This window comes from Pinus tabuliformis, chromosome 7 (assembly GCF_031772625.1).
Source record: "Pinus tabuliformis cultivar Carrire ecotype Pingquan chromosome 7, CPIR1, whole genome shotgun sequence".
NCBI lineage: Eukaryota > Viridiplantae > Streptophyta > Pinopsida > Pinales > Pinaceae > Pinus > Pinus tabuliformis.
In genome coordinates this window covers 1882970561-1882996838 of record NC_142293.1, presented here as the reverse complement: position 1 = coordinate 1882996838, position 26278 = coordinate 1882970561, and the positions used below count along the sequence as shown (strand labels likewise).

General features: G+C 40.0%; 2 protein-coding genes across 6 annotated transcripts in view; one reads left to right on the top strand and one right to left on the bottom strand.

The window, feature by feature from the left end:
* Nucleotides 1-6215: 6215 nt before the first annotated feature.
* Nucleotides 6216-6647, bottom strand: LOC149255996 (uncharacterized). Its single transcript, XM_089455177.1, has one exon. It carries the CDS (start codon nucleotides 6645-6647, stop codon nucleotides 6216-6218), a length of 432 nt encoding a protein of 143 aa, XP_089311303.1.
* Nucleotides 6648-8268: 1621 nt separating this feature from the next.
* Nucleotides 8269-26278, top strand: part of LOC149255995 (protein LPA3-like) — an 81723-nt gene continuing 63713 nt past the window's right edge. The window contains exons 1-2 of one of the 5 annotated variants that reach the window (XM_089457358.1): nucleotides 8269-8550; nucleotides 9834-10049. In XM_089457358.1, coding sequence (XP_089313484.1) covers nucleotides 8422-8550; nucleotides 9834-10049 — 345 coding nt within the window. In that variant the 5' untranslated portion in view covers nucleotides 8269-8421. Of the gene's footprint in view, nucleotides 8551-9127; nucleotides 9305-9833; nucleotides 10050-26278 lie in introns of those variants that run through there. The other 4 variants (XM_089457356.1, XM_089457357.1, XM_089457354.1 and 1 more) reach the window with 4 other exon arrangements.

The following is a 26278-nucleotide window of genomic DNA, read 5'->3' as shown; positions in this document are numbered from 1 at the left end:
GAGTAATCCACCATCTCTAGGTCCATCACTGTCAGGGTATATTATACGCCAACTGCCTTTGGTAACCGCCAGAGGGAGGAGCAGCAAGTAGACAGAAACCGACAATGAATGCCAGAGGTCAAACAACAGAGTCGTGGAGCGGGAACGGGCAGCCAGGTAAAAAGACATGTAAAAAAACAACATACATAATCTTATTATGTTAAAAAGAATCTTATTTTAATTTTTATTTTAAGTAAAAAGTTAACCAATTATGAGTAAAAAATCTAGGGAATATGAGAAAATTGTTAACTTATATTATTAGTAATTGAATAATATTAATATTAATATTATATTATAGAATTATTTTTATTATTAATGGCTAGGGTAACTATTTAATATAAATTAATTAGTAAAACACTAATATATTAGTGTGTAAGGATTTAATATTAACTCTAATAATATTGATTATTAATATATTATTATTCCAATACTAATCGATCTAGGGATATTAGTAAATGTAAGAATTAATATAATATTGTAATAATGTTATAATAATAATATTATTATTAAGGGTTTGGTTAACTAATTAATAAAAAATCTTATACTAGATAATTTAATTCCTTTAGATATATAGGATTTAATATTAACTAGAATAATATTGATTATTAATATAATAATAATAATTATATTATTAGTTATATTATTATTCCAATATTAATAGATCTAGGGATATAAGGATTTAGAATAAAGTAATATTAATTAATAAAATAGTGTTATTATAATAATGTTATAATAATAGTATTATTATTAATGGTTTGGTTAACTAATTAATAAAATATCTTAAACTGGATAATTTAAATCCGTTAGACAATCAGGAAAATGACCATATCTTGAATATAAGGACCAGAAATTGAGGGAGACTAAGAAAAAAAACAAAGAATAAAGGATTAAGAAAGCAGGTTAAAGGATAATAAGGGGAAAATTCTAGAATTCTAGAACAAATCATTAATAGAGGGAGGGGAAGAAACTACTAGGAAGAGAGGGCAGGGATCTAGCAACTGCTGATCTTCCAACCATCATCCCTATTGAGATTGCTTGGCCTTTTTTCGATCTCAAGGGCTTCCTTAAATTTACGGTGATGGAACTGCACAATCTTAGCAATAACCTGGGCCTCCTAAGTACAAACATGATGTTTGGTCTTCGCTACATGCTCCGCTAGTGCGGAAGACTTGGTTCTCCCATGTTTTAGGTCAGCTGTGTGCTCATTAATTCTTCGATTAATAGAGCGTCCAGTTTCACCAATGTAGGGGGTCCCGCAGGAACAAGGAATAATATAGACACCCTTCATGTCCTTAGGGTCGACAGGATCCTTCACAGATGGGAGGGATTTACGAATGGTGTTAAGGGGTCTAAAGGTCGAGGGAACATTATGTTTCTTAAGAATCCTAGCAAACTTATCAGTGGTCCCTTGGACATACGGTAGATGGACCCCTGAGATTCTATCTTTAGGTTCATTTTTAACTACTGCATTTTTGGAGGCTTTAAGGAAAGCCTTATGACCAAGGTGTCTACTATAACCATTCTCAACAAAGACATTAAGGAGGTGGGATTTCTCTTTATCGAAGCTCTTTTCATCAGAGATCCTTAGGGCACGTGTAGCAAGGGTGTTGAGAACGCCCAACTTTTGAGCTAGGAAATGATGGGAATTGGCATGAAGATACTGCTCAGTATGTGTTTTCTTCCGAAACACTTGGTGGGAGAGGGAACCACCCATATTCTTTGAAATAAGAATATCAAGGAAAGGAAGGCAACCATCTACTTCTTGTTCCATGGTGAACTTTTATGGCGGGGGATTGACTGTTGAGATGATTGAAGAAGAGATATAACTCCTCTTGACAATGAGACCAGATGACATTAGTGTCATCTACATATCTTTTCCAGAGCTTGGGTAGGAGACGGACCGAGGCCAAAGCCTTGGATTCAAAATCTTCCATAAAAATATTAGCAACAACCGGGGACAAGGGTGAGCCCATGGCAACACCACAGGTCTGCTCAAAGAACACGCCCTCAAAACTGAAAAAAGTGGAAGTGAGACAAATCTCAACTAACTGAGCGGTATCAGGATTCGTGAGACGATTGATCACCTCCATAGCCTCCTTTATCGGGATGCAAGTGTAAAGGGAGACTACATCAAAACTAACAAGAATGTCCCCAGCGTCAAGCTTTATGCTCTTGAGTTCTTCAACAAAGGATGCAGAGTCTTTGACGAAAGACTCTGTATGGCCAACTAAGGGTTTAAGCTTCAAGGCAAGGAACTTAGCCAGAAGGTAGGTAGGACCACCAATGGTATTGACAATGGGCCTTAGGGGAACCCCCTCCTTATGAATCTTTGGAAGCCCATAGATCCTTGGAGTAATGGGACTACTCTCGATGAGTTTATGGCAAAGGGAACTCACAGAGCTACTGGACTTGATGGCAAGAGCCACAGTCCTAGAAATCTTCTTCAGAGGGTTCTTGGGAAGCTTTTTATAGCTTCCACTATTATAAAGATGATCAAACATCTTCTTACGGTAATCTTCTCATAATAATCAAGTTATTCAAATGGTAGTAACATTATTCTTCCCCCACCCTCTCGTAATAATAAAGTTATCAATTTGTCTAGTTTCTCCTTTCCCCCTTCTGTTTTTAAGCTTTTGGGCAAAGGTTTAAATTTTTCCCTGGCCCCTAAAAAGATCCCGGTTGATGACATTATTTGTGACGTGGAATTCGGGATTAGAGGTTTACCTGATAATATTAAGGACACTATTAAACAAGATTGTGTTGTTGTCCTTAGGAAGGAAAATCCCCCTCGTAACAAACTCAACAAAGAAGAATTTATTTCCCTTAGATCCTTAAACCAGAACAATGACATCGTTGTTCTAAAAGCCGACAAAGGAGGGGTTGTTGTCATCCTTGACAAAGAGGATTACCGTAAGAAGATGTTTGATCATCTTTATAATAGTGGAAGCTATAAAAAGCTTCCTAAGAACCCTCTGAAGAATATTTCTAGGACTGTGGCTCTTGCCATCAAGTCCAGTAGCTCTGTGAGTTCCCTTTGCCATAAACTCATCGAGAGCAGTCCCATTACTCCAAGGATCTATGGGCTTCCAAAGATTCATAAGGAGGGGGCTCCCCTAAGGCCCATTGTCAATACCATTGGTGGTCCTACCTACCTTCTGGCTAAGTTCCTTGCCTTGAAGCTTAAACCCTTAGTTGGCTGTACAGAGTTTTTCGTCAAAGACTTTGCATCCTTTGTTGAAGAACTCAAGAGCATAAAGCTCGACGCTAGGGACATTCTTATTAGTTTTGATGTAGTCTCCCTTTACACTTGCATCTCGATAAAGGAGGCTATGGAGGTGATCAACCATCTCACGGATCCTGATATCGCTCGGTTAGTTGAGATTTGTCTCACTTCCACTTTTTTCAGTTTTGAGGGCATGTTCTTTGAGCAGACCTGTGGTGTTGCCATGGGCTCACCCCCATCCCCGGTTGTTGCTAATCTTTTTATGGAAGATTTTGAATCCAAGGCTTTGGCCTCGGCTTGTCTCCTACCCAAGCTCTAGAAAAGATATGTAAATGACACTAATGTCATTTGGTCTCATGGTCAAGAGGAGTTAGATCTCTTCTTCAATCATCTCAACAGTCAATCCCCCACTATTAAGTTCACCATGGAACAAGAAGTAGATGGTTGCCTCCCTTTCCTTGATATTCTTATTTCAAAGAATATGGACGATTCCCTCTCCCACTGAGTGTTTAGGAAGAAAACACATACTGAGCAGTATCTTCATGCTAGTTCCCATCATTTCCCAGCTCAAAAGTTGTGCGTTCTCAACACCCTTGCTACACATGCCCTAAGGATCTCTGATGAAAAGAGCTTCGATAAAGAGAAATCCCACCTCCTTAATGTCTTTGTTGAGAATGGTTATAGTAGACACCTTGGTCAGAAGGCTTTCCTTAAAGCCTCCAAAAATGCAGTAGTTAAAAATGAACCTAAAGATAGAATCCCAGGGGTCCATCTACCTTATGTCCAAGGGACCACTGATAAGATTGCTAGGATTCTTAAGAAACATAATGTTCCCTCGACCTTTAGACCCCTTAACACCATTCGTAAATCCCTCCCATCTGTGAAGGATCCTGTCGACCCTAAGGACATGAAGGGTGTCTATATTATTCCTTGTTCCTGTGGGACCCCCTACATTGGTGAGACTGGACGCTCTATTAATCAAAGAATTAATGAGCACGCAACTGACCTAAAACATGGGAGAACCAAGTCTTCCGCACTAGCGGAGCATGCAGAGAAGACCAAACATCATGTTTGTATTGAGGAGGCCCAGGTTATTGCTAAGATTGTGTAGTTCCATCACCGTAAATTTAGGGAAGCCCTTGAGATCGAAAAAAGGCCAAGCAATCTCAATAGAGATGACGGTTGGAAGATCAACAGTTGCTGGATCCCTGCCCTCTCTTCCTAGTAGTTTCTTCCCCTCCCTCTATTAATTACTTGTTCTAGAATTCTATAATTTTCCCCTTATTATCCTTTAACCTACTTTCTTTATCCTTTATTCTTTGGTTTTTTTTTGTTTAATCGCCCTCAATTTCTAGTCCTTATATTCAAGATATGGTCCTTTACCTGACTGTCTAAAGGATTTAAATTATCCATTTTAAGATATTTTATTAATTAGTTAACCAAACCATTAATAATAATACTATTATTATAACATTATTATAATAATACTATTTTATTAATTAATATTACTTTATTCTAAATCCTTATATCCCTAGATCTATTAATATTGGAATAATAATATAATAATTATTATTATATTAATAATCAATACTATTCTAGTTAATATTATTTTTTTTGATAAGTAAGAGACGAACCTTCTATTAATTTGATCAAATTACATAATATACAGAGTGCCCCAGACAACAAGGGTGGAAAAAAACCAGGGATCGAAGCTTACAAGATTCTTACAAACAGCACAAAGTGGTTCCTACTACATCCACCAGATGGACCCGATGGTAACAATAAAAAGTCCACTAAACAAAACGAGTTCGAAACCCTTAGGCAACAGGCAGGAACCAATCCTCGCCATTGAAAACATAACCCCAATCCAATGGCCAACAATCAAAGGGATCCAAAAGGTGACCCACAATCGAGCAACAAGCACAATCAATCCCACCAGTTTAAAGCAAAGTCCCGATCCAACGGCCAGCGGGGATATTGCACGAACGAGAAGCATGGAGGTTAACCGTGCAATGAGAGCGGTTTTCTCTCTCCTCTCGTTGCCACGTGTTACCCCTTGAGTGGAATCACGTGCATCTTCCACAAAACCAGATACCAGCCATCACCCGCACGCTATATCAAATAAGGTTTTGGGATTTGTGTCCATGGTTTCGCGGAAAGCCCGGGGCCCATACAGGGACCCACCGTGGACCCCACTGTCCCTTGCAAAACGAACCGGACCGCAACTTTAAACTGGGTCCAAAAAACAAAAACAAGTCCGAAGCCCTAAGGCAACAAGCACAATCCATCTCAACCGTTGAATACATAATCCCGATCCAACGGTCATCAGGGATATCGCACAGACGAGAAGCGCAGAGGTTAACCATGCGATGAGAGCAGTTTTCTCTCACCTCTCGATGCCATGTGTTACCCACTGAGTGGAATCGCATGCGCCTACCAAAATACCAGATACCATCTAAGTCCTGTGTGAAATACCACTTATGGTATTGTGTTCATGGTTTCGCGGAAAAGCCAGAACATTCCCGCAGACCTTGCTGAGCCTTCCGCCTGGAGTCGCCAACAGAAACCCGCTGAGCCAAATACACCCAGGCAGTCCGTTTTGTTTCATTGCCCAACTTGAAACCTTCGGCATTCATCCAAAGTGAATAAAGTTGTTGACAACCACCATATCCAAAATTGTGGACGAATTAGGTGATATCATCCTCACTCCTTTCTCCCGAATCCCTTCGATCAGCACTGTTCATCCATAAATCCCAATCTTTGGCTACCAGGATGAAATAATCCTCTCACAGTTTCCCTTTAGGTAGCAGCTCCCATGCATGCCGAGAATCCCTTTCCTTATTGGCCACACCTTCGTTGGCTAACCGATATGCAAGCATATTAGCCTTCCTTCTAACATGAACAATCTAATCGTTTTAAGGGTTTGCAAGTGAGAGTGGATACGGTGAAAAACCTACAGTAGCTTCCAGTGCTTCGACACTTTATCTGGCAAAGTTCCATTTTGAATCTTCTTGGCTGCTCTGATGATCAAATCCGAATCTGCTTCAATGATGACATTCTGTAAATTTACCTCCACCAAGATCTCCATGCATTGATCTAACGCCAGAAGTTCAACCATGTTATTGGTACCCTTTTCCAAGTGGTTATGGAAGATGTATTTTGTGTGCCCCTGAGGATCTCTTATAGCCCCCCCAAAGCCAGCTTCCCTTGGATTGTCCTTAGAAGCTCCATCAATGTTTACTTTGAAGAAGCCTTGAGGAGGGGGCTGCCATCTACTGGCCCCTGTATTAATTACTCTCACTTCCTTCCCTATTCCTTGAGGATTGATGGATTGAAGACACAAATTAAGAATAATAATCTCCTCGTGAGGCAGAGGAGGATTCATGGGAATTGACCTCAAAAGGCTCTTAACTGTTTCTTTAAGCTATTTTAGAATTTGATTGATTATGTACGAGGGCTCGCTAGCTTTACTTGTGAAGATCCTCCTATTGCGTTCTTTCCAAACATTCCAAATGACAAAGCCTGGTGCTAGCATCCAAGCTTTGTTGATGATCTCATTCTCTGAGAAGTTCTTCCTCCAATTTTTCAGAGTGTTGGATATGTTGAGACTGACCCTGTCGGTTTGTCTAAAGCTTGAGGCCACCCAGTCCCACACCTTAGCAGATTATTCTAGTTAATATTAAATCCTAACTTTCTAAAGGAATTAAATTATCTAGTATAAGATTTTTTGTTAATTAGTTAACCAAACCCTTAATAATAATACTATTATTATAACATTATTACAATATTATAATAATTCTTACATTTACTAATATCCCTAGATCGATTAATATTGAAATAATAATATAACTAATAGTATATTAATTATTATTATATTAATAATCAATATTATTCTAGTTAATATTAATTCCTTGCACACTAATCTATTAGTGTTTTACTAATTAATCTATATTAAATAGTTACCCTAGTCATTAATAATAAGAATAATTCTATAATATAATATTAATATTATTCAATTACTAATCAGTTAACAATTTTATCATATTCCCTAGATTTTTGACTCATACTTGGTTAACTTTTCTACTTAAATAAAAATTAAAATAAGATTTTTTTTAACATAATAATATTATTTTAATTAAATAGTCAAATATAGCCGTTTCTGGGTCAATTATAGCCATTTGCTCGGTTCAGTGTAATATAGCCATTTTCTCAAACCGTTACCCGGTACAATCTAATATAGCCGGTTTAGTCAAACCTAGCAGTTGGAAGCTCTGCTCTCCCTATTTAATAATATGTAGCCATTATCTGATTCTTCAACTTGCCCTGACGATGAACTACACTTATGCCGATAAATTTTTCGTAAAAATAAAAATTCTATGTTATTTTTTTTATTATCAATTTTAATTGGGTAGTTAAAATAAATTTAAAATAAAAATAAAAATAACTCTATGTTAAAAAAACTAAGTAAAATAAAAATTCTATGTTATTTTTTTTATTATCAATTTTAATTGGGTAGTTAAAATAAATTTAAAATAAAAATAAAAATAACTCTATGTTAAAAAAACTAAGTTATTATTTTTTTAATAATTTTTTTTGAATAATTAAGATAAATTTTACTTATTAAGTTAACGATGATTTTTGAATTTCAATTTTATGAAAATTAATAATAATATTGTTCATTATATTCCTATGGAATATAGCTATAAGAAATTAAAACATATTAACTCCCAAACCTACCAAAGCATAAGAGAAACTTGATAAATCCAGAATTAATATATATCAAACTGATTAATATACATTTCAATTCAATTGCAAATAATTAAACATCCACTCTTCCATGTTGGCAATTTGCAAATGTTCATCTCATAAAACACATAGCTTGTGGTAATCTTTATGGAATTGTAACAGGATAGCCAGTCACAACAGTGAGGAATTTAATATCAGGCAGAACTTAGAATCGGGGCACAAATCAGATACTTTCGTTATTCATCAAAACATCATTTTTTCTTCCCTTCCTTGTGTCCGATCTGCTAGAAACTTACTCATTACACTACACCTATATTTCAGTATCTTATCACGTAAATAAAATGGGGATTTTGAGCCCTATAAGGCACGAATAAATTCGAGGGAAAAAAATTTCTTATGCCCAAGTGTACCCAATGCCAAATCTGATACACAAAGACGGAAACAAAATCCACCAGGTTCATCTCCTTGAAAATGGTGTACCCAGTGCCAAATCTGATACACAGACGGAAACAAAATCCACCAGGCCCGTCTTCTTCAAAATGGTAAAAATTGTGCAAACGGTATGTCTAATACACAAATCATTGACACATTGCAGACCATTTTGTTTTGGTTTAAACCCATTTGCCCACTGCAGAGAAGGTAAATTTCTTCAATGGTACCTCTAATAAACAAATCGTTGACACATTGCAGATCTTATTGATTTATTGAAACCCAATTTCCCCGCAGGTGGTTAAATCCAGGTAAATTTCTGAAATAGTGGAAACTGGTACATTTGTATTGAAATACATATTGCCGTAACCTTACATTCCATGCCCATCAGATAATAAATGAAAATCAAGCACAGAATGAATATTCTAAAGGTCTCTTACCATCGAACTGTGACATCTTCATAGCATTCTCAATAAAACTCCTTAAACGCTCTTAACTCTCCGTAGTTTACAGTGTTGAATAGCCTGCTATTGTTAAGTCTCTTGGCTGAATAGGTAGAAGATATCATTCTAGTGGTGGTTATCTTTTGAATGCTCTTGGAGTGTGGACAAACGAAATTATTAGCCAATAAAGCACTTGACCCGAGAATAAATGCTGATTTTAAATTGACTTTAATTTAAGAGATAATGTTATAAGTACCTATCTGATCATATTTAGTGTTAGCGTCGGGTGGCCTATTCATTTTTTATGCTTCAGAGATTATGAAAAATGCAGTTTACAAGATTTCCCAATTCCTCAGAGAGGTTACCCATTTTATCCTGCCTGCAAAACCGTTGTAGAGGGGACTTTTCTTTGCCAGCTCAGCAGGTGATATGGATATTCTTCTATCTTAAACAAATAATGTGTTTTAGTATTCATTCTCATAATCATAGATCTGTGTTTTTCTGTTATACATTTCAGCGAGTTAAGATACTTGTTTAGATCATTTTCAGAAACTTATAGAAATTTATAACTTTGTCTAGATGCTGTGCATGCAATATTTTCTTAATGTAAACTTTGGTAAATAATTTGCAGTTAACCAATCAAGTCCTCTCCTTCTTCGACTTTCCTCAATAAAACGATAAGATACTCGAAATTAGCGAAACTTCGGATGAAACGCAAAACACAATTTATTGTATTGAATACCTCTTTTGCATGAAGTTTCCAGAAGCGGCCATTTTGGGCAGATATCGATGGCAATATTTTTTTTTTCCTATAATAATTTTATGAAAGGAGGATTGCATTGAATTGAATATTTTCATAAGGAGATATTTGCAGGAGTTTCTTTCTAATAATTTGTGTGATGGAACCAGATTTTGAATCTGGATTTTGATAATTGGTAGTTCTCTATATGCAGGCTAATGTGCAAATATTTAATCCAGATTCCCAAATTTTCTGCCGCCGACATTGGAATCAGAGAAGCCCAAAACGATCAATTTCTTCTGGATTCCATGATCCCAACCATTTGGCCCCTGGTATCCGGAGGCTTAGAGCAAGTTCTGACAGTCGTACGGGCACATCAACTGAGATTGATGTGGAATTCCCTGTTGACTACAGCGAACTGCTTGAGCAGGTACGCATCTTGGTTTTAGACTAAGAGGGTATTTTTCAATCCTCTTTGCTATCGTTAGATTATTCGGGTTACCCTGTTTGTTTGGTATTTTGTTATTTGCCCTTTCTCAGTTTTAGATTCATGTTTCCGTCTTTCATTTATCAGGAGATAATTTTGGCACTCCTGCATAGCATAGATGCTTTTGGCACTCATATTTGGCGTCAATGCAAATTCTTTTCTATTTCCTTTATTTAATATCAAATATATATATCAGCATATCAATTCACAACATGTGAGTGTGCTTCTGGAACTTAGAAATTGTGCGTTTCAACATAATTTGCTCATATGTGGGCCTTTATGTAATTTCTTTTCTATTTCCTTCATTTAATATAAAAGATGTATTAACATATTAATTCACTACATGTGAGTGTGCTTCTGGAACTTAGAAATTGTTCTTTTATTTTGATGTACCCACAACTCAAACCTTGGTCACATTCGCCTAGAACCTGATGTAGCTTCCTAAATCAAGATTCATCTTGAGCCTACCTTCTATCGTTACAAGAAATAAACCTTTAATGGTAGTTTGCAATTTTCCGTTACTCTTATTTTCATTTGTCTTCTACACCATTATTTTCAATATCAATGATATGAGCTGGTATTGAGTTAATGGTTGGAGTGAGAGGCAGAGTGGTATTATAAAGGCACAGATGGATATATACAGCCAGAATTTTTTAGATGCATTTTTGTCAGGGTCCAATCTCTACCTCTGATTGAGAGGGTATGCCGAATCTACCATTTGGCTTCCCTTTTCCACACTTTTGTAACACTCCCTTCCACCCCCTTGTATTTTCTTGGGGTACGGAAGGTGTTACTTGCTGTTTAACTAGATCCCCAAGGTCTGCTATGAGAATGGGACTAGAAAAAACCTAGTTTCTGCAAGTCTGCGAAATTAATTTTTGATATCACAATTGTGTCATACTCGTCAAGAGCTTTCCAGCGATATCAATTTTATCTTGATCCGAGATCCGAATCAAAGGTTACACTTGCCTGAACTTCCAGCCTATTAGCAGATGCCATTTCTTTGAGCAGTTCATGTGGCACCCTTGTGGCCTCCTCGTGTTCCTATTAAGTCAAAGGAACAGGCCTGCAGTGTCGAGTCTAGGTCATGCCGCCTAGTCGTATTACCACCTGTGGAGTTCAATGTTACGCAATGAGAAGAGACGGTGGGCGGTGAGTGGTGGTAAGGTTCTGCAATGGAACATCCGCTGGATCGACCCCTTTTCCACCGACGCGCTTACTAAAATGGACGAAGTAATGGTCATGACGGTGAGTGGTGAGTGGTAAAGTGGGTTTTGCCCTCAAGGTTACATCCGGCCCCACTACTGCCCTTCCATTGCAATTAAAAGAGTGCTTGCCCACGACTCATTCTGAGACTTAACCACAACGGTCAATGGCCGGTGACCAACGTTCGTGGTATGGTTCCACTAGGTCAGGGTTCCACCAGCGCTTGCTCGGTGTCGACACCACCACATCCAATGGGTTAAGTCTTATCGTATGTCGGTCCTAGTGGCATACATACACAGTTACAGGACCAATATTGTGTTTACCACAGGTTTACCCAGACTGTGGTCTCTAGAGTTTATGTCCTACAACCTACAACTACAAGGTGTAAATTTCAACCAAATAACTAGTTAGTCTCTACGCACATATCTCAAACACAGGGCTTAGAAGTATGTTTGATTGCACAAGACTACACAATTTCTCACATTCAACATGAACATAAACAAAAGCAAAACTATCTAGGTATGTACTAACATTCATGACCATACCAGATATTGTTTCAGTCATAAGCATAACAGTGACCCTTTACAATTCAGGGATTCAATGGGTTCATAAACATTCAAAATCTTACACCATGCACAATGTGAGAATTCAAAACTGAAATCCTATTGCAGCCACTGGAAATTATTCTTCTAATTGTTAATTAATTTTAAGTTTTAACGATTTATTTGCTACAGCAAACACTAAATAAATCACACTGCAACCTTCACAAATAAAATACTGTGGAAAAAATAGCGCTGGAAACTGAGAAAATACTAGCACACACACAAAAAAAATGACATCGTTATTTTTGGACAAATGTCCCTCGGAAAAACCCAATTTGTGAAAACCGGTGCAATAGATGAGGGTTTTATTATTATGCAGCTGTGAATTATGAGTACAATCTATGTATGCCCAACTGGCAATCAAAACAACAAGAAAATATGACCAAAATTATTTAAGGGAATTTCCCTTCTTTCACAAGCAACCCCGATACAACTTCCCTTGAGATACAACTTCCCTTGAGAAAATTAATCCTTCTGGACCCTCTGTGTCAGCCTTTGCGTCATGCTTGCATAGACCCTTGGATATCTAAGCCCGAAACTTCCTCTAATGAAGTCGTTGTGTGTTAAAATTGGCAACTAGGTCCAAATTCCATGTGGATCACCTTATTTATGGCTTCTGATATTTTTCCTAGATTCCTCTCATCGAGAGGTGTAGGATTGATCTAAAGATCATCTGATTCCGATAAGTATTTATGGAGATATGAATTTATTTTGATTATGGACAAATTGTCAAGGTCGGCCAGCAAACTTATGTAGGCTCAAAAGCCCAACAGTCACGTTTATTCACCCTCAACGTTTGCATATAAATACAAGGAGCATTCTCCTCATTTGGAAAATTCAATTCACTCATCTTCTCTTTCTCTCTCCTACGCATAAAAGGAGCCTCTCTCTCTCTCTCTCATGTGTCGCTGAAAGGAAGACGTCCTAGAGCAAGAAAGACACAGAAAGAAGGATGCTAGGGCAGCAGGTCATCTCTTTGACCAGTGTTGACCTTCCAAAAGTGCGGATTGGGTGTGGTTGCCTCTCTTAGGTAGGCCGCAATTTTTGGCACGAAAATCGAGGTGATTTGACCTCTGGTTTGACCGGTGTTCACTGCCCTAGTTTAGGGCTGCAGTTGACTTCAGAAATCTGCAAATTGACTGAACTTTTGGGGCTGTTCAAGGGTTGTTTCTTCAGGTTGTTCAAGGACAAGTTGACCGGAAATTGACCAAGTAATTTTGAGGTCAATTTCAACTAGTTTGACCAAGTTTGACTTTTCTGATCTAGGGTTTGCTGCTATTGATATAAAATTACAGATTTCAGATTTTGTACTATTTCTCTCTGCTGAACTATTGAAAATAAAAGAAGATTTGATGAAAGGGTTTCCCCGCATTGGGGTTTGTCCTTGGCTAGCCGCTACATCTTGTGTCTCTTGTCTTGGCTTGTTTTCTGTTGATCATTTAATGTTCTATCTGCACTTTACTTAATGTATATGTGATTGCTAATCTGTGGCTAATAAGAAGAAAAATAAGTAAATTGCTCTAAGCATAGAACATACCATAATTTAACATGGTATTAGAGCTGAGGTGAAGACAAAGCCCAAGCAAGAGCAAGAGCAATCACCAAAGAGAAGGTTGGCAAGGCTATCTTCAAGAAATCATGGGGTCCTCAACACACTTCCCTGCTGAAGACAAACTCTGTGAGAAATCTGACTATCACGGATGGAAGATGTCTCTCGATCTAACATTAGAAGAGCAGGAAGTGTTGGACCATGTGAGAGGCGGGATTGTTGAGCCTCCATCAAATGCATCCACTGCTGCTAGGAACAAATGGACCAAGGGAGAAGTCAAAGCAAGGAAGATCATCCGGGACTCTATCGACAAGTGCTTGGTGGCCTATGTTTCCGAGTTGAACACCTCCAAGGAAATCTACGATAGACTGGTGAGTTTATTTAAAGTTAATGATGCAAATCAAGTCTTGTTTCTTAGAAATAAGCTGAAGGAAATTAAGAAGGGCAAAGATGAGAGTATGCAAGCATATTTCTTAAGGATCACCGAGATCAAGAATGATCTCCTATCTATTGGGGAAGTAATTCCTAACAGGGAAATGACACTCACAACTCTTGGAGGATTGCCATCTGAATGGTATATATTCAGGACTACTCTTCTCAACAATAACGTAATTCCTGGATTTGAGGAATTAATGGCCAGATGCATTCAAGAAGAAACGAGGATGGAAGAGCAAGAAATGCCCATACTTAAAGGTCATCCCTCTGCCTTTTCTTCTCATACTAAAAGAAGAAACAATTCTGGGGCTAAATTCAAAGGAAAGGCTGGACCAAAGGGTGGAAGAAAAGGATGATGTTACAATTGCAATAAAACGGGTCACTATGCAAGGGAGTGCCCTGATAAAAGGGACTCACACCGAGACGATGATCAAAATCCCTCTCAAGGCAATCAAAGGAATGGCAGGTCAAATGGCAGAGGTAAAAGAAGTGCCGGAAATCAAGGAAGAGGACAACCATTCAAGAAGGCAAGAAATTCCAGGTATGAATCTAACACTGTTAACAATAAGCAAGATGAATATTATCTACCAGCAGCTCTATCTACTACTGCTCCCCCGGACTCGTTGGGAAATTGGCTTATTGATAGTGGTGCCTCAAGGCACTTCACTGGTTACAAAGAAGCTCTCTATAATCTGATAGAGAAGGAAACCAACCTGGAAATTGTTCTTGGAGATAATTCAAAATATCCCGTGAAAGACATAAGAAATGCCACTCTTCAATTGAATCAGGGTAATACCATCCACTTACAAGATGTATTATATGTGCCTGATCTCAAAAAGAAACCTGGTGTCCATTTCGGCAATGGAAGACAAAGGCTACAAAGTGGCCTTCAGCGATGGCAATGTACGTGTATGGAAAAAGAACTTTAAAGATGCTTTTACTCTTGGGTTTCGAGTTGATTCATTATATCAAGTCAGAGGAAGTTCGTTGGGTGTCATGTTTTGTGACACATCTCTTCAGTTCAAACTATGGCATCAGAGGTTTGCTCACCTTCATTATAAAGCTCTACTTGATGTAAGGAATATGGTGACTGGGATGCCCGAGTTCATATTAGAGAAAGAAGGTGTATGTCCAGGATGTGCCAAAGGAAAGCTAAAAAGGGGACCATTCCCCTCAAGCCAAAGCAAGACCTCCGATATATTGCAGTTAGTTCACTCAGACATATCCAGTATGATGCCTGTGAAGTCCTTGGGAGGATATTTATATTAACTCACTTTTATAGATGATTATTCTCGCAAGACTTGGATATATTTCTTGAAAAAGAAGGATGAAGTGTTCTCCTGGTTTCAGCACTTCAAAGCCTTGCTCGAGAATCAAACCGAAAAGAAGATCAAGATCTTAAGGACTGATAATGGAACTGAATATGAATCCAATGAGTTTCATGACTTTTGCAAAAAGGTTGGCATTAAGAGGGAGACTACTACACTATATACTCCTGAGCATAATGGTGTGGTGGAAAGGAAGAATCGTACAATTGTGGAAGTTGTCCGTGCTATGCTCCATGATCAAAGACTTTCGAAGTTTCTATGGGCCGAAGCTGCAAATACCGCCATATATGTACAAAACTGGTGTCCTCATCAAGCATTGGGTTCCAAGACTCCCGAAGAAATGTTCACTGGTAAGAAACCTGATGTATCTCATTTTAGAATTTTTGGAAGCCCTGTATATTTTCATGTGCCTAAAGAAAAAAGGAATAAATTGGGTGCATCTGGAAAGAAAGGAATCTTCGTGGGCTATAGCGAAAATACTAAGGGCTATAGAATCTATGTAGCTGGTCAAAGGGAAGTCGAGATTAGTCATGATGTCACCTTTGACGAAGATATGGCTCTTAGCAAGGTAGACAATCTTCCTACTTTAAGGGGATCTAAAGAAGCTGACACCGGGGAACTGAAGGAAAAGGAAGATGAGACGATGCCCGATGTGGAAGAACCTATGGATCCTATTGATCCTCCTCCGCAAGAGCCTTCCTCTTCTAGGAAGAGGCCTTCATGGCTTAGGGGGACACTTGATGATGCTAAAGGACACATTGCACCCCGAGGAACCTTCCATGAAAGTAAGAAGCCGAACAAGTATCAGGGATACCTAACCATCATGAGCACAATCATCCAAAATGAGCCTTCGTCATTCACAGATGCTATCAAGCATCAAGTATGGAAGGATGCTATGACCGAGGAATATGAGTCCATTATGAAAAATGATGTTTGGGATGTGGTCCCCAGACCCCAGGACAAAGCAGTTGTCACTTCAAAATGGCTTTACAAGATAAAGCATGTAGTTGATGGAAGTGCGGAAAAGTATAAGGCTCGTTTTGTCGCTCGTGGCTTCTCCCAAAAGGAAGGTATAGACTATGACGAGATATTTGCACCTGTTGCCCGATATACCACCATCTGCTCGATCATAGCCCTTGCTGCTTCGCAAGGATGGAACCTACATCAGATGGATGTCAAGACTGCGTTCTTACATGGTTCAATCAAAGACGAGGTCTATGTGGAGAAACCGGAAGGATTTGAGATTTATGATTGAGAATCTCCTGTGTGTAGGTTGGAGAAGGCCCTCTATGGGCTGAAACAAGCACCCCGAGCATGGTATGAGAGGATAGATAGCTACTTGATGAAGCTGGGATTCACTATGAGTGAAGCTGACCCTAACCTTTACTTTAAGGTTATAGATGACAAGCCTCTCATACTGGTGCTATATGTTGACGACCTCTTTCTAACAGGTGCAGACCCTCTCATTCACGAATGTAAGAGGGCGCTGGCTTCTGACTTCGAGATGAAAGACCTAGGATTTAAGCACTATTTCCTAGGACTGGAAGTCTCGCAAAAACCAGGGGAGACTTTCCTATCTCAAGGAAAATATGTGGTGAAAGTATTGGAGAGATTCGGCATGGTGGACTGCAAGCCCATAACTACCCTGATGGAGCTTGACTTCAAGAAGTTAAGCGGTAGTGCTGCCGGACCTGTTTTACGAAATGCTACCGAGTATCATCAACTCGTCGGAGCATTAATGTTCTTGGTGAACTCCCGTCCGGATATATGCTTTGCAGTCAACACATTGAGTCAACATATGGTTGAGCCTCACCACTCACATTGGATTGGTGCCAAGAATCTGTTGAGATATCTTCGTGGCACAATCACTCATGGGTTGAGATACACTACCGAAGATGTGAGACTACTTGGGTATACTGACGCTGATTGGGCAGGTAGTGTGGTGGACCGGAAGAGCACTTCCGGGTGCTGTATCTCTTTGGGATCTGCCTCGATATCTTGGATGAGCAGGAAGCAAAAGTCGATGGCTTTGAGCACCACTGAGGTAGAGTTCATTGCTCCTAGCATGACCTCCTGTGAGGCAGTCTGGTTGCGAAAGCTCTTCAGTGAGCTGTTTGGATTTACATTGGATACCACCGTGATTCTGTGTGACAACCAGAGCGGGATCTGTTTATCAGAGAATCCCGTATTTCATGATCGCTCCAAGCATATCGATATTAGGTACCACTATATTCGAGATATGGTGCAGCGAGGAGCAATAAGGCTCCAACATATCGGTACAAATGAATAGGTCGTCGACATTTTGACAAAGCCCCTAGGAAAGGTCAAATTCCTGACTTTCCGAGAATGACTTGGTGTCGTTCAGAGACCCTCTTATGAGGGTCGAGTATGATGTATTGAGCTCTGGGAGCTCCAGGGGGGTGCGGGGTACTTCTTGGAGTGACATGTGACCACAGGGCGACTCACCATCCCCTGGTGGTGCACTATGTACAGGGTAAAGGTTCAACCTTCCCCTGTGACACCCCGTGGTGACTGTGGAACAGGATGATTAGTTCTCCTGTGGGCCAGGATGATTCGTTCTCCGTGGCGATTGTGGAACAGGATGATTAGTTCTCCTGTAGGCCAGGATGATTAGTTCTCTGTGGCATCCACTGGACAGGATGATTCGTTCTCCTGTGGACAGGATGATTAGTTCTCTTGTCGAGGCATCCTACCCATGCAGTCTGGGACTCATGGGAAGTACCTCTCATTTGATCAATGAGCAGGGAAATGAGGATAGGGACCATAGTAGTACTATCGATGGATGCATCGTTGTATCTACCATACTCCCTATGCTAGGATGACCTCCATTGATCTAGGATCAATGATACTGATCTGGGATTAGTGAGAGTGGTTCACACTCTGAGACTGACTTCGGGTCAGTGGAGGATAGTATGATACATCCTCGATCATTTCTTCTTCTTCATAGTTCAAGCAAAGCAGAGCAGAGTGGGGTCAAGTTGTACAGGACAGTGCATTTGATGGATGGATTGCAGCGATGGTCTGACAGATTGCAGATGAAGTTCTCCCTAGTTGAGAGGGAGTGTTAAAATTGGCAACTAGGGCCAAACTCCATGTGGATCACCTTATTTATGGCTTCTGATATTTTTCCTAGATTCCTCTCATCGAGAGGTGTAGGATTGATCTAAAGATCATCCGATTCCAATAAGTATTTATGGAGATATGAATTTATTTTGATTATGGACAAATTGTCAAGGTCGGCCAGCAAACTTATGTAGGCTCAGAAGCCCAACAGTCACGTCTATTCATCCTCAATGTTTGCATATAAATACAAGGAGCATTCTCCTCATTTGGAAAATTCAATTCACTCATCTTCTCTCTCTCTCTCTCTCCTACGCACAAAAGGAGCCTCTCTCTCTCTCACACGTGTGGCTGAAAGGAAGATGTCCTAGGGCAAGAAAGACGCAGAAAGAAGTACGCTAGGGCAACAGGTCATCTTTTTGACCAGCGTTGACCAAGCGTTGACCTTTTAGAAGTGCGGATTGGGTGTGGTTGCCTCTCCTAGGCAGGCCGCAATTTTTGGCACGAAAATCGAGGTGATCTGACCTCTGGTTTGACTGGGTGTTGACTGCCCTAGTCTAGGGCTGCAGTTGACTTCAGAAATCTGCAAATTGACTGAACTTTTGGGGCTGTTCAAGGGCTGTTTCTTCAGGCTGTTCGAGAACAAGTTGACCGGAAATTGACCAAGTAATTTTGAGGTCAATTTCAACTAGTTTGACCAAGTTTGACTTTGCTGATCTAGGGTTTGCTGCTGCTGATATAAAATTACAGAATTCAGATTGTGTACTATTTCTCTCTGCTGAACTATTGAAGATAAAAAAGATTTGATCAAAGGGTTTCCCCGCATTGAGGTTTGTCCCTGGCTAGCCGCCACATCTTGTGTCTCTTGTCTTGGCTTGTTTTCTGTTGGTCATTTAATGTTCTATCTGCACTTTACTTAATGTATATGTGATTGCTAATCCGTGGCTAATAAGAAGAAAAATAAGTAAAATGCTCTAAGCATAGAACATACCATAATTTAACATTATGCTTGTCTCTATTGAGGAAACTGATTCTCCGACCCTCTGGAAGACTTTCCCGCCTCTGGAAGATGAATCGATTTTTCCTCCAGCCAAATCGAATTACTTTTCAGAAGCAATTACATGGTCCTCTGCACTGCCTCACTGGGAATAACTCGGCCTCCTTGCTGCTGCCTCTCCAGATCTAGAAAACTTCCTCCAGATCACTGTCTCTGCCCCTCACTGTCTCTGCTAACTCACTGAAGCTCGAACTCTCCAGCAACTGACTGCTGCTACTTTGGAAAATCAAATTCTCCAAGTGGCTCTGGTGTATTCTCCATCACCACATCGATCCCTTCTTATATCTTCCTGTTGGGACTCCAACGACCAAGATTAAATTTTAATCGATGCCTTAGATAATCTCTAGATCGATTCGTGTGAGTTTCTAGAGAATTGTCACCTTGACTTAATTAATTCTGATTAATTAACCAGTTTTCCTAAGTTTAGACTTAGGAAACATTTAAAAATTGGTTAATAATCTAATTAAGTCATCTCTAGGTGGAATTTCCATAAACGATTTCTAGGTTTTGGAGATTTCATGTATTCTAGCATCTCCACCAAATTTCGTGTCTAGAACACATCTGATGCTACAGAAACTAACACTCCCTCTTAGCGAGGATTGTGTTCTCTCTAGTGTTGCACATCCTACCACAACACCCTGTCTCTGTATCACCTCCTGTCACGCTGCTGATGTCTGGCCATACTTCCCACCAACCACTGCGCAACTCTGATGCTGCATCTGTGCTACTGTTGACACTGCCGTATTGCTGCCAACTCTGCATCTGCACTACAACTCCCTCTCATCTGTTGTTGCTACAACTGCAACTATTGCAACTGAGAAGCATCCAAAACACTGAATCATTTGTGTTCAGTATGATGCATCTGTCTCCCGAGTCCTGACTGCTACTAGCATCTGCACTATCATTGAAGAATTTGTGCTACTGCTGACTCTGCATTGTGCCACTCTACACTACTGCCAACTCTACACTGCGCTCCTCAACACTTGACTGCTACTAGTCTACAATTGTCACTTTGGTACTAACTGCATCAACTGCCACTAATCCATCCTGCTACTAAATATTGTGGGCCCTCGTAGCAAGGTAATTCCCCATGAGGTGGACCCCTCAAGGGCCTTGCCCCCTCTTTGTAGCTCTCTGGGGCTACAACTCCAAGTCACCCCACCTCACTCCTGGAGGTATGGCTGCCATCATCGCAAAGTCTTCCTCCAACCTGGAGGACAACCTATCTATCTCAGCATGTGCTGCCGCCTAGTCTTGCTTCTCCTAATTGTCCTTCTTTCTGAGAGGACACTAGGTACTATAGTGGCCAAACTCACCACACCTGAAGCACTTGACCTTAGGTAGGTCCTTTTTCTTCGGCTCCCCCTGTCACGAACTGAGACCCTTTGATGCGAGGGCCACATTCTCCTCCTCCTTCACACCCTTCGGTCTGCTGCTACTGATGCCACTGATGGAGCTCTTTAGAAGAGATTGCCTCAACTCCTCCTGTTGCAAGTCAACCCACATTTTGTCCCATATTGGTAGTGTGTCTCTACTCAATATACTTTGGACAAAGATTTGCCAATCCTTCGAGACACTGTTTAGTGCCAACCGTACTAGCTCTGAAGGTTGAGGTGCTGCCCCAACAACTGCAAGCTGATCTCGGACCTCCTGAATCTTGGTGAGAAAGTGATTTATACCTTCCCCCTTCTGCATCTTGATGCATCTCAACTTTTCTTCCAGGAACCTCTTCCGTTGCTCGAAAGTACCCTGGTATAGTGTGGAGAGAGCATCCCACTTTTCCCTTGCAGTATTCTTGCCAAAAATATGTGAGACTATGTGATCTTAGATTCCATCCAAAATCATCCTCTTCGCCCGCGCTATCTCCTTCTTGTATTCCTTCAGCTGATCCACATCTTGGGGAACTGCCACCACATTATCTATGTAGGCTTTGAAGCCATATTCATCTAGAAGGAAGGACATCCTAGCCTTCCAGATGACATAGTTGGAACCTCCATCCAACCTATCCTGATCTCTAAGCTTCGTTGTGGCCATCTCTGAATTTCTCAAAAACTCCCTCTTTCCCTTTGCTTGGTTGCTACTCTGCTATAAGCACTCCCTTTTGGAGTGAGGAAATCTGCACTCAGCTACTCCCAATCTGCTTGGAAAAATCAAACTTCTGAGACTCGAAGTTCCCTGAGAGAAAATTTCCCTCTGTTGTGTGTTTTTCTCTTCCACCCGACGTTGATTCTACTACTACAAACTGTAGAAAAACCCTCCACGTCCAACCAGGAATATACTCAGCGAAAATCTGAGTTGTTGGTGCTCCCTTTGACTGCTGGAATCACAATCCCTGGCAATTCAACTTTTATGTAACCCTGCAACTGAAAATTGAATTTTCTGCCCCGGCAATTCGACCTTCCTGTAAATGAACTACGCAGCCTCTAGGTATTTCGGTCTGCTGCTCCTACTGAACAACAAAATTCCTTCTTCCACTTTTGAGTTTCCTGGTTGATCACTCACGCTCTAATACCATGTGAAAATTTCAAAACTGCAATCCTATTGCAACAACTGGAAATTATTCTTCTAATTGTTAATTAATTTTAACAATTTATTTGCTACGACAAATATTGAATAAATCACACTGAAACCTTCACAAATAAAATACTGTGGAAATAATAGCTCTAGAAACTGAGAAAATACTAGCACACACATAATAAAAATGACACCGTTATTTCTGGACAGATGTCCCCAATGCAGTAGATGAGGGTTTTATTATTATGCAACAACGAATTCTGAGCACAATCTATGGATGCCAACTGGCAATCCAAACAGCAAGAAAATTTGACCAAAATTATTTAAAGGAATTTCCCTACTTCCACAAGCAACCCCGACACAATTTCCCTTCAAAAAATTCATCCTCCTAGACCCTTTGCGTTAGCCTTTGGGCAGTGCTTGCGCAAACCCTTGGATGTCTAAGCCTGGAACTACCTCTGATGAAGTCGTTATGCCTGTCTCTACTGTGAAAAGTTAAAACTGATTCTCCGACCCTTTGGAAGACTTTCTCAGCCTTGGGAAGTTGAATCAATTTTTCCTCTAGCCAAATAGAATTGTTTTTCTGAAGCAACTGTGCAGTCCTTTGTGCTACCTCACCGGGAATAACTCGACCTCCTTGTTGTTGCCTCTCTGGATCTGGAAAACTTCCTCCGGATCATTGTCTCTGTTACCTCACTGAAGCTCGAACTCTTTGGCAACTGATTGCTGCTACCCTGGAAAATCGAATTTTCCAAGTGACTGTGGTGTATTCTCCATCACCACTTCGATTCCTTCTTATATATCCCTATTGGGACGCCAATGAGCAAGATTAAATATTAATTGATGGCTCAAATCATTTCTAGATCGATCCGTGTGAGTTTCTAGAGAATTGTCACCTTGACTTAATTAATTAATTAGTTTTCCTAAGTTTAGACTTAGGAAACAGTAAAAAAATGGTTAATAATCTAATTAAGTCTTCTCTAGGTGGAATTTCCATAAACGATTTATGGGTTTTGGAGATCTCATGTATTTGATCCTCTCCAGCGAATTTCGTGGCTAGAACACATCCGATGCTACAGAAACTAGCACACAACATAATCAAAATCATCACATTCCATAAGATAGAGTACATAGACAATTTACACTTATCTGTGTTATTAAAGATGGTTGGAAACTAAAGAAGGGACTTCAACTCTCCACAGAATTGTAGGCCAACCACATTGTAGTCTTTCTTGCAGTCAACCACTCCCAACAGATCCAAAGTTTGAGGGGATGCATATTAAGGGAAATTCACACCCTAGGTTTAATCACACAACCAGGAGGAGTCCACTATCCAAGTGGTTTGTCAACCGCTCTCCAGCAGTAAGCACCAAAGTGACCCTCATACTCCCCAGAACCAAAAACAGGACTCCACCCAAGGCTCAGCTGGAGTATTTTCTCAGTTCCAGGAGACTAGACTCATTGTCTAGATGGTTTATCAACTGGATTTTCAAGGAAAGAACTGTAGGAGCATGTAGCCCACTATCCAAGTGGTTTATCAACTTACTTAGCAGGCCCTAAGTGGTTTATCAACTTCCTCAATAAGAACTTAGTGGTTTAACAACTCTTTTAGCAAGCACCACAGTGGATCAACTTACCTGCCTAGTGGTCTATCAGCCCATTCGGCACACACTAAGTGGTTTACCAACTTATCTAGCAAGCACTTAGTGATTCGTCAACCTACTTAGCAAGCACTAAGTGGTTCAATTCTCCAATGAGCCTCCCACTAACCATATAGGATTTAACACACACAGTCTAGCGCCTTCTCATCACCATACAGGGAATGTCATCCCAATCTCCAGGGAAATGTCGTCCATGCTCCATTTTTCTTCATCGACTTGCACTGTTCCTTAGTTGTCTTCAGTATTTCTGCACTCTCCCTGAGCTTCTTCTTACCCGTCTCCTCCTCTCCTCTCTTGTTTGATAACCCCCCTTCTCCTTCTCGTCGTTGTTTCCTCTTCTCTTCTTTGCCAATCCCCTTCATGTTGTTGACTTGCCTCCTCTTCTTGAGGCATTTGTCCCCCTCGGCCTCAACCCCCCAGGAGGATGGGGATGGGCATTGTCCTTTTTACTCCTATGCCCACTCCACCACTTAACGATTGTTAGTGTGGTGGTTCCGTGGTTAGGTAGGGTATTGCATGTTTATTGTGCTACGTATGGGTTTACTCATAGCTCGCCACAAGCAACTCGACAAGCACACAATAGGCAATCCCTTTGGAGCTTTGGATCTGTACATCCCTCCATTCAAGTCAGTTATCAAGTTATTTTCACATATATTTGCGTACATCTATAATTCATACAGTTGTGTTTACTTATATGCTAAGTCACCTGACACAGGGATTTGGGATTCGACAGATATGGGGATTCGAGTGTCGGAAACGAACACGTTAACCCACTGGAACATGACACGTTTGGATACGTTATATATTATTTTATTAAAATATATATCTTTAATATATATTTTTATATTAAAAATTAGATATTTCTTACACAAATTCTCATTCATGATACAAATTCATTAATTCAAACATAGATCTTCATCTAGATGTAAGTTTTACAGAGTAACATTATGCATACAAAATTACAAATACAATTGTGACATAAATGATAAATTATAAATTTACTATACATATTCAATTCATCAATGACCCAATAGGAGAAAGACAAGATAGTAAGATAAAGATATTGTAGTTTTCTCATTAAGTCATCAAAATCAAAATGTGTTACTGTTTACATAGGTAGTGCAATGCCAATGGCAAATAGAAATAGCAAATGCAAAACAACTACAACTGCAAGTCTACAAGTATACAAGCCTCAAGACAGTAGGTAGCTCATGACTCATGAGTCATCAATCCTCATAGTCATCATCAAAATCAGCTTCACTGTCCTCATCATCATGGTCACCATTGCTCTCCTCTGCTGCATCCTCCTCCTCTGTATCCAAAGTCATCTCTGCATCCGTTGGTGTGGAGGATGACCCCTCGATAGTATCGCCATAATCAAATCTGACAGGTTCTAGAACTTACCTGTTGCTTGAATCTCCTTGAAAATGCTCCCACGCCCTTTGCTCCTTGCTCCCAAACACCCATAGCAAACCCACAACAAACTAAACAAGTGAATGTGCAAATAGAAGTGTCCTGATCGAGACACATTCCGGATTCGAAGTGTCCTGATCAGGACACGTTCCGGATTTGAAGTGACTTGATCGAGACACATTCCGAATTCGAAGTGTCCTGATTGGACACGAGTTGTCCCGATTTTCGGACACAAATCCGCCTGAATCGTGTTCGATTCGCCAGATTTGGGACATGTAGGGCCTGGGGGATGAATCCAGTTTCATAGGGGGTGTTATGAAAAAGGGTTGTTACAACCTTTCTTTACCAGAACATGTTTGCTTCCTGTTACTGCTCAAACTAGCAGGGGACCTAAAGGGGATCCCTAAAGGGCCAATGCTAGGCCAAGGACAATGAATGGAGACTTAGTCCACTGTCACCTCAACTAGGAATCCCTTCTATTTATGGACTTTCACCGATGGGAGGAAACCCGGTATAAGTCAATGAAATGATGTGGAGTGACCCAAACAATACCTTTCCTAGAAGAGTTAGAAGGATAAGGTTTGCTTGCTTCCTAAGCAAAGTACAATGTCTTTTATGGAAAGGAAAGGAGGATTCTAAGGGTTAGGTTTATGGAATATGACTTATGAAGAAACTTCCCAATCCCTAAAATCCTTAATGTAATTGGTATCCCGGATGGTTCTTGAAGAGTTGTCTTTTCAAGATCTCATGTATTGGATTTTTCCCACTTTTTAAATGTTTTTGTCCCGACCATTTTTTGCATTTTGTTGTACATTTTCTTGTTGAATTTGGCCAAATGTGCTTCTATCTTTCTTTTTAGTGGCATCAACCTCTAAGCTTCATTCCAGGCCATGAGCCAAGGTGTGGGCAAGGGGAAGGGGCATGCTAACCCTATTTGGACCCAATGGGGGAATGTGGACCCAGGTGGGAGAAGTGATGAATGGGGTAGTAATGAATGGAAAGAGGGTAATATAAGTGGATAAGAGAGCGAGACCCGCAACCAAAATTGGGGTCTCCCATGAAATACCATCCCTAGAGCCAAATGGTCAGTATAAGAGATCCCACGGGACTAAAATCCAAGGTTAATACCTAAAAGGGGTCTAAGGGACAAGAGCATGTGAAAATTTCATCTATTGCAATAACTGAAAAATATTCTTCTAACTTTCAAATAAATTATGCAGTTTATTTGCTGTGGCAAATATCGAATAAGTTTACTACAACAATTTTCACAATAAATTAATGTGGAAAATAAAATGTTGGAAATATAGAAATTCTAGCACACACATA